Here is an 8962-nt window from a genome sequence, read left to right on the forward strand (position 1 = left end):
ACCACAAAAATAAACTCGAATAGTTTGTATCAATATTTGCTGCGCTTGAAAGTGAATAACTTAAGTGAATGAAAAAAAAAAACCCGGGAGCTCTAGATTGGGTTTTTCGCGTATCGAGGTTGCAGAATAATATCAGTGCTATTTTATGCAAAATTGGTGTTTACTTTTCGCGCTTTTGACAACTGAAAGCGTCGGCAGTGCTTTGGTGCCTTGGTGTGGGAGGCCCGATTTAACGATGTCAAATTCGGTGACCAAACAAACATTGATTGACATATTGAAGTGCCGCAAGTGATCATCTGTCTGTTAGCCTAGTGCCTAGACTAGTGCTAAATGCGCTTCGGGAATGCAAATTTGATGGTGTTATTTTGGTTAGAGGTTTCGAGTGTTGCACACTCAGTTGGAACTTTCTAACACAGAAGTACAGTGCAGTTGCTAACTTTTCGTATTTTTTTATCAGCTTTTTATCCCAAAAATATAAAAGATGTTGCATTTTAAAAACGGTTCTTTTCAGGACCATTACACTTTTTTGAGTTTTATTGTTTTTTTTTTTTGGTACTATGTAGATCAAATTTGCTTGTGTTCTTGCCGTGACAGTAATTCGTATTTATGACTTTGCAAAACACACATGGTCTGGCTGGAAAATAAAAAACGGAGCAAAACTGCTCGGGGTATCATCGTCGGCCTCCATCAACAAAAAGAGTGTGACAGAGTGGTATTGCCATAAAAAAACCATCAATGTTCATAAAATAGAATAGACCGATATGTAAGCGGATCGCGCGCTTGATAATGGTCATGTTTGATCGCTCATGTCCGCGGTCAGTTAGCGCAAAGTTGACGTCAAAGACCCCAGCACCTTGATGCTTATCCACAATGATGATGTGATATGATGACGGTTAAGCGATAGTCTCACGTTGATAGCTGTGAAAGTCGCACGCACACTTACTCGATTGACAACGGCAACGGGGACGCGGCGCTTACCCAAGGTCCGAAATGGGCAACCATCGCGTTCTTGCGCTATCAATCCGTGGAGTAGTAAATGTGACAAAAAGATGAACGCTAGGCGCACCTTCCGGAAGGTAAGTTATCTGCAGCAGGTGCCCAAAAATTGGAAATGCATTTAAAGACACGGGAAAGTACAATGCCATCGAACGTTGGAATGTGAAGAACCCACAGAAGCAAGGACGTTCGGCTATCGCATCGATTACAAAGCTCCCAAAATAAGGGATTCCTTATTTGACAGTCTATTTAATGCACCCGTATGGAAGGGAAAAAAGTAGTGCCCCGTACGGACAGCCAGACTGACGGACAACCGGTACTGCACGGCTCATAAATTACCTTCCCCCACGCGAAGCGGCTCGCCATCCCGTGGCAGATGACGATGATGAGTCCGTTTGACGATGATGGGATAAAATTTTTAACATTCATTTATGGCACTTGGCCCGACGGCTACGCGACGACGGTGTCTCACTTCGGTGACGGAAACGGAAAGATTCACACGAACCTTGGCGGGGACGGCGCAACCCGAACGAAGCACAATTGCCACACAGTCGGCAGCTGGAGCTGCGTACAGAGCTGCGCAGCAGTCGGGCACACCTTACAACATTCGGGACATCCCACCTTATTAGTAATTTTCAATCGTATACGATCTTCTTCGGTTTTATGCCCTTTTTTAAAGCGTCTTCCTGGTGGACCCGGAATGACACTGTCAACACAGAACCAGAACTGACGGCCAAAGAGCGCAGAAAAGATGATTTACAATGCACAGCAATGTTGTTTATGATAATTATTATTACTGCCTTCGCTTTTTGTTGGATGGTTTTGTTTGGGACCCGCACAGTACAGACGCATTTATTGTATGCCGTACTCCTGTCTGTACTGTCTCGTTGAGAGTTGACAATTTGCTGCTGCTGCCAAAGCACAATACCTTCGCAGGGAAGACAAACTAATTTATATGGCATAACAAGAGTTATTATGTAAGTGTGGTCTTTTTGTTTGATCCGTACGGAACCGGGGGTTCAACGATGCGCTGGCCGATGGCTCGTTTCGCGACAAATCGAGACAATCCCAAAACGGCGCAAAAACTACACCATTCCACTCGTCACATTCTGTTCCGTCGTGGTGTCTACGTCCGCACGTACGCCGGCCAGTGTGGTACAAGTCATCAATTTGCGGACCACGATCGGTTGCGAGAATGGAATTGTAAAATTCCTCAATTCCGAATTTACACATTTTCCACTCTATGAAACTCGAGGGCAGTGAACATGTGAAACATCTGGAGCGAAGAACGTTTAGCGAGATTTTGGCTTTACATGAAAAATCACAAAAAAATCGACCAAACGTAAATCACTTCCCAGCGAGGAAGGACAGCAAACTATTGCAGAAAAAAAAATCGTAAAATATCACATCTAATTGGGTCTTCTACTGGCGCTTAACTTCCCCACGGGCGGGGACCAGCAATCACGATCAACTGCACCGATAATGATATTCAGTCCAATAGCCGGTGGCCTGCCGTTTGACGTGAGGTATCAGATTTGCAATATAACAAAATTAATTTATCAAACGATCGTTCTCTGTCTGAATGTTCTCGAACTCGTTTCGCTGCGCCTGTCTGTTACTATTAATCAAATTGGTAATCATTATTGCTTCTACTGTGGGCTGCCGATCGGACGCTCTAGGCACTAAGGAGACGGTGTAGGAACGGTAACGACGACGACGAAAATGCGGCCTGTCGAATGAAAAATGACACTACAGTGTTAATTTGTCATTTATTACGCTATTAACAAACGCCTGTTTCATCGCATGGCGAAGGAACGGGATCCTGCAGGTTGGCACAGCCAAACGACAAACCCAGGATGCACTTCGCAGTTTGATTAACAACCCAGAAACGACTAATGAATTTGGTAGAGGGGTTCCTCGCTTGCACGCGTTGAAATCTTTTGTTTCTCAAACCGTTCCCAAAAGGATTTCGCCTGCAATATATTCAAATTAGCCACACCAGACGAAAAATAAAACGCTCAAATATGCGACAAATAAAAGTATTTAGCGGAGCAATGAGAAGCTCGCGAAGACCTTAATGTTTCCCGGCGAGGAACCCGAACAACCATCAGCCGGACTCGATTCGGAGGAGAACAGACGCAATAAATTGCCGTTTCGCGCGCACGTTAACAAGCACGAGTTTTCATGTTTCGAGTTGACAAGCAAATTAATTGCATTTCACACCTGATAGATGCAGCCAGTAACTGGCACCAATCAAGCGGGTGATTATGTGTGTTCGCTGTAGCCGTTGCGACGACGTGGTGACCTGATTTTTCTATAGCGACTCGAAATAATCGAAATAACGACTGAAGTTATCTTCACTCGGCTGTCCTATAAAAAAGCCATCAAAAGTCAGACCTTCCATCTGTGCTGCGAACCATCGAGACGAAAAGGCACATTCGCACGCTTTATGACATTGTAGTGATCGTCATACGTACTGCTGTTTGGCCGTCGTCGGGAGATAAGGATCGATTTGGGTTACACGCGCAAAAAGACACTTCCAACAGCCGGAGCTTGGGCATTCATGCGCACAGTACATATGCACAATTGAAATGTGCGAATGAAGCTTAATTAAACAAGCGAAGGGAAAATGGTTAATTTAATTAACGCGCAAAGCCGGGGAACGGCAAATGAATACAAATCAATTTTGTGGTGTCGTAATTTCGCTTTCGGCTGGCCACATAGTGATGAAAAGCTCGCCGGGCCGTGGAGTGATTGTGCATGCGAATTTGCAACTCAGCGCAGGTATTTCCGCACATGGCACCCTGACAGCAGCGCAGCCTGTCAGGAGAGTGAATGTTTTCGCTGATTGCGAAGAAAAAAACCAGGGAATTCGGACACTTCCGATTCGAATCAACCATTCCGAAGGGCGAATGTGATTAACGGCATAGGCAACTTGTAAGCAATGTTAACGAGTATGTTATGTCTCGTATAATGTCCGGTCCGTAATAAAATTAATTACTGAAATAATTATAATCTACATCTATAATGATTACAATATTGATTACACCAGTTCCTGCGCGCAGCCTATCGACGGAGAGCCGGTTGCGGTGAAGCGGGTAAAGCAAGTGAGTAACTTGATTTTCCAATCGTGGCCGCGTTTATGCGAGTTCTAGTAACCGTTCGCGACCATATCGTTACGTTTTTGATGAGTTGTAGCGTGCATCTCAGAGTCGTATGCTATTAATTATTCTCAATCAAGGTTTAAAAAAAACAGAAACGATTAAGCCATAAAAATCCATTAAAGATAACTCCTAATGGATGATATGATATTATTATGAGGGGGAATCAACACGTGTTTTATTAAAAACGACTTGAACTCTGATACAGCATTATTATGCATGTGGAATGTTTGGTGAGAATCGCATTAATAATAAACTCGTTGAAGAAGGAGTATGGTTCTCGATCCTAAACTGAAAAGCCTATCTTGAGAAATATGGTTTTTGGTGAGTGTCACTTCAAACTATTTAAAACTACCCAAAAATCGGCACTTACCACCACATGGAGCCCCGTCCCCGGCCGGGTTTACTTTTGCTTTCTACCTCACCGTTCGCACTGACTGCCATCAGGCAAACAAGAACAAATGTCACCAGTTCCATGCTCACAAATCTACACTCTGGCTTCCAAAATTTATTTTGCCTTGACAAGTGTGTTTCACCAAAATTTAGAAATCAACGCAAAAAACATAAACTAGCACTTCTTCAGTTGTTTCACCATCAGTCGGAATCGAGATCTTTTTCCTATTTTTTACATACACTCATAACCTGACAAACGCAACCACTAAACTTCGCGAACATGACTTCACACACGTCTATCCTCGATGGAAACTATACTCGATAACACTGTAGGCACTGTACAAGAACCGCAGGACCGCTCTTAAGGACCCGCAAAACTCCCGTAAGTCCGAGCCTCCTCCCGGCAGACAGACAGCAGTAACCACTTGGGTTCGAATCTTGCTTGGATCGTTCTGCACGCCGAGATCGCCCAATCCACCGTCGATTGCTGCCAGCTGTCGCGCGTGTAGTATTGCAACAGAATCATAAAAATCAAATCCTTCCGAGCACCGCCGAGCACGGTTTACAGCACTATGCACACTCGATTCTCTCCTAGATTTTCTAGCTTTTCCCAGCTCTTGGGGGCCGATGCGAACATCAATCACGATCGCGCACGAAAACTGTTATGCTGACGCTCTGCGATACTAGGCCGACGATATCCTTCGGGCTGCACCTTTCTCGTGCCTGCTCTGCCGCTACTGCCGAATCTCTACCTCTTCGCCCCTTGAGTGGATTCTCACACTTGCCCGGAACGCCGCCGTCGATCTCTTTTCCGCTCTGCTGCACATGCTCTCGTTCTCGCTCGCGCTGCCGCCTCTAGCGCCTCCGAGAGGTTAGTATTATTTCGCTATTCGTCCCCTTCTATCGTTCACACTCGCTCTCGGATCGGCACGCTTTTTCGCTTTGCCTGCGTTTCACCTTTTGTTTTTGTCCCTCTTCTTTCACCTCTTCATCAAATGTCTGTGTACTTTTCGGACTCGTCACCACCTCCTTTTTTTGTTTCCTTTCTTCGCTCGATCGCCTTCTCTCTCACGAAATTGCTATGGGATTTTCCAGCAATAAAACATGAAATTGGCCGGTGTGAAAAGAAAAGAAGCTTTCCACTTTTCTTCTTGCACCTAACGCTTATCGGTTTCGGGCTCTCTCGGTCTTACGCCGCTCTCACTCGTACCGAGCGGACTTATTTTCGTTCTTTACCTACCACTCACGCCGATGAACTCGCAAAAGCAAAACTCAAACGATCACGTCGAAGAGCAAGCACTTCATTAATAAAAATACGTATATAAACAAACAAACAACACAACATTTCAACACTTCCCGGAGAGTCTTTTCCATTCTCTCTCTCTCTTACTGAGTGTCGCAGGCGGTGATCGACTGGTGCCTCTTTTACACCAGTCCGCAGTCAGGATCGAACGATCATCAAGCAATCGAAAATCTCATTCTAGAACTATAAAACTAAAACTTCGAATTTGACCATTACAACATTCAACAGCGACCAAAAGTCGTTCACTATAAAAACGAACGTTTTTTTTCTTTCGTATGTCGCACCAGGAAATGTAATCTGATTGCTACCCACGCCAATGCTTAAGTTAAACTGAAACTGTTTCACCTTAGCACAGTTTATGATTACGCTTTCAAGCCGCGCTCTGTCCACGCGAGGCCCTGTTGCTGTAGGCAAGCTCCTCTGTATTGGTTGCTGGCAATGCGTGTCTCATTCCGAGTCACATCCGACCAACGAAGAACGATGGGTTGGCTCGCACGACAATGTTACACGCACAACGGGAGTGTCGTGATCGAGCGGTGGCCATGATTATCCCAGAAAAAAACATTTGCGGCGATGGGATGTACAGCTTTTGATCAAAATACTTCGAAATGGACTTATTTTTTACATATCCATCTTGTGCTTGCACTGGTATCGAAACATCCAAGTTATGATTAGCTATTATAGAATCCGTAGAATTGCCCAAAGGGATATAAATCCTCTTTTGTGGCACAAGAAAATATTTTGTTACTTTGAAGTTTCTTGAAATTTAACACGTATTCGGAAAGTTGATAAAATTAATGAATCAGGGAGAGTAAAATCAAGAACAGCTGCTATGAAAGGAATTTAATAAACATGAAAAAGGTAGAGCAAAATGAACACAGTTTACTAGTTACCAGTGGGATTTAGGTATTCGACGTCTTATATTAAATATCTAACGGTTTGAAATATCACACCCTCTCACAGAGGTTCATGAAAAACGTGATCGTCAGCGTTCTGAGTGTAAAAATGCCATTTAAATGCTAAAAAATTAAACAAAGTTCTTGTATATCTCAAGGAATAACTTTTGATTAAAACAGATTTTTGATTATTCCAAATTTATTTTTTTATCAATTGTCAAATCAAAATACAGGGTGCGCCATAGTTATTGCAACAAAAAGCAGAGGACCGTTAACCATGTTTTGGCAACTTTTTGAAACAAGAATAATGTATTGAGTAATGTATTGAGTAAAAACAATTAAAATTAAAATTGAATAAAAACAAACAACAAATCTTTCAATGTGTCCTTCTTTAGCTCTGATGACAGCTCGGAGATGCTTAGGATAAGACTCGACGGCCGACCGAATGTCATTTTAAAGAATTTCCTTCCTGCGAATTGAGCAAAGACTTTTTCAACTCGTCCAAACTTGTGTGTTTTTGTCAGCAGGCCTTTGCTTCTAACATCCTCCAAATCCAACACGTTGAGATCTGGCAAGTTTGGTGGCCACTCATCCTTGGTGATGACAGACGGAAAGTTGGTTTCAAACGGTTTTCTTTGTTTGAACCGGCGCACCGTCTGTTATTGTTATTAGTTTTCTGGGCCCAACAAATATCGTCCCCCAAACCGACTTTGCGGTTTTGTTACAATATTTATGGCGTCTTTCGCAAAAATGTGAGCAATTTGTGTAGAAACCTTTGAAGCCAATCAAATAAAATAAAATAAATCAAATATTCTACCAACGCGTTGCAACGGCCAAGTCTCTAAAAGACTGCAAGAAACTAGTCATCGAGTGTAGACTGTTGTATTTTAGTATGAAAAAGTGCAATTTTTAATGGAAAACAACATACATATGGTTTAAGTTGAAAATTTTTTGAAGTTTGTTCGGTAGAATGCTGTATTTCTTAAATATGAAAACAATAACTAGAACAAAGTAGGCTTCTTAAATTACATCGGAAAAAAATATTTTGCATTTTTTTAATAATTGATTGATTATTATGTTTTATGAAAGTCTATGTATAAAACAACCTATATGTGGTTGGTTTTTCAAGAGAAAGCACCAAAGTGTCTTTGGCAAAGTTTTTTAACATAAAGTTACCTACAACTTTGCCGAAAATTTCATTTTGATTAGATGAGTAGTAAAAAGAAATTCATCTCACTTTTAGTAGTAAGTAGATTAATCAAAAATAAATTGTCTTAAAAACTTGGCCGAAAAATATTTCAAATACACATTAAGCATTGAAATGACATTCTTACTCTCAAAAAGGCTGATGATCACATTCCTAACGATTTGAACCTCTGTGCTTCTATTAGAAAATAATTCCTACAAAGTAAGAGATTTTCAACTATAAACGACTAAAAAAGGCCCAAAGAATTTTCGGAACGCCCATCATATCAGTCCAAAGTAATACATTGCAAAATATCACTGAAACAAATGAAAAATTTTATGTACTACTGCTTCCATCAGAACAAAGTTTTTCGTGAATTCTTTTAATGATTATTATTTAATTAATTATCTCGTCTTTCACTGTAATATCTCGTTGTTCTACTAAAAAGCTTGTATTTTTTTCATACTTGTACTATTCTGTTTGGCGAGTGCAGTACAGCTTTCTGTTCGAGTATTACTATTACTAATTTTAACGACTTTGACAAAATGAGGTCGAGCGTTGTCATGCAGTAGAATCATTTTTTGTGCCTTAGCTCGTAGGGGCTGTTTTTCACGCAGTACTCGACCTAATCGGCCTCGGGTTTTTTTCCTGGTCAACAGCTTATAATAAATTACACCGATCTAGGCCTTTTCTGGCCTTACGAAGGGTTTTTCGGCCAGTCTGAGCTTGATTTGAGACCATTTTCTATTCCGGTCTCCTCTCGCCTTAAGAAGTGTTTTTCCGTCATTCTGAGCTCAATTTTAGATCATTTTCTGTGCTGGCCTTTTCTGGTTTTTGGAACGGGTTTTCGGCTATTCTGAGCTTAATTTGAGATCAGAACGGTTCTTTGGTCATTGTTTGCATCATTCTTAGGGATCATTTTCTATTTTTGCCTTCTCTGGTTTTTAGAAGGAATTTTCGGCCATTCTAAGCTTACATAGGAATTATTTCCTAATTCGACCTTTTCCGGCCTTTAGAAGGGTTTTCC

General features: G+C 41.8%; 1 protein-coding gene across 1 annotated transcript in view; it reads right to left on the reverse strand.

Moving 5' to 3' along the window:
* Positions 1-6142, reverse strand: part of LOC129726928 (protein Wnt-1) — a 31735-nt gene extending 25593 nt beyond the window's left edge. Inside the window, exon 1 of the mRNA XM_055684195.1 lies at positions 4531-6142. Coding sequence (XP_055540170.1) covers positions 4531-4634 — 104 coding nt within the window. The 5' untranslated portion in view covers positions 4635-6142. The remainder of the gene's footprint in view (positions 1-4530) is intronic.
* Between the last annotated feature and the right edge of the window lie 2820 nt (positions 6143-8962).

Source organism: Wyeomyia smithii, chromosome 3, assembly GCF_029784165.1.
Source record: "Wyeomyia smithii strain HCP4-BCI-WySm-NY-G18 chromosome 3, ASM2978416v1, whole genome shotgun sequence".
Taxonomy (NCBI): Eukaryota; Metazoa; Arthropoda; class Insecta; order Diptera; family Culicidae; genus Wyeomyia; species Wyeomyia smithii.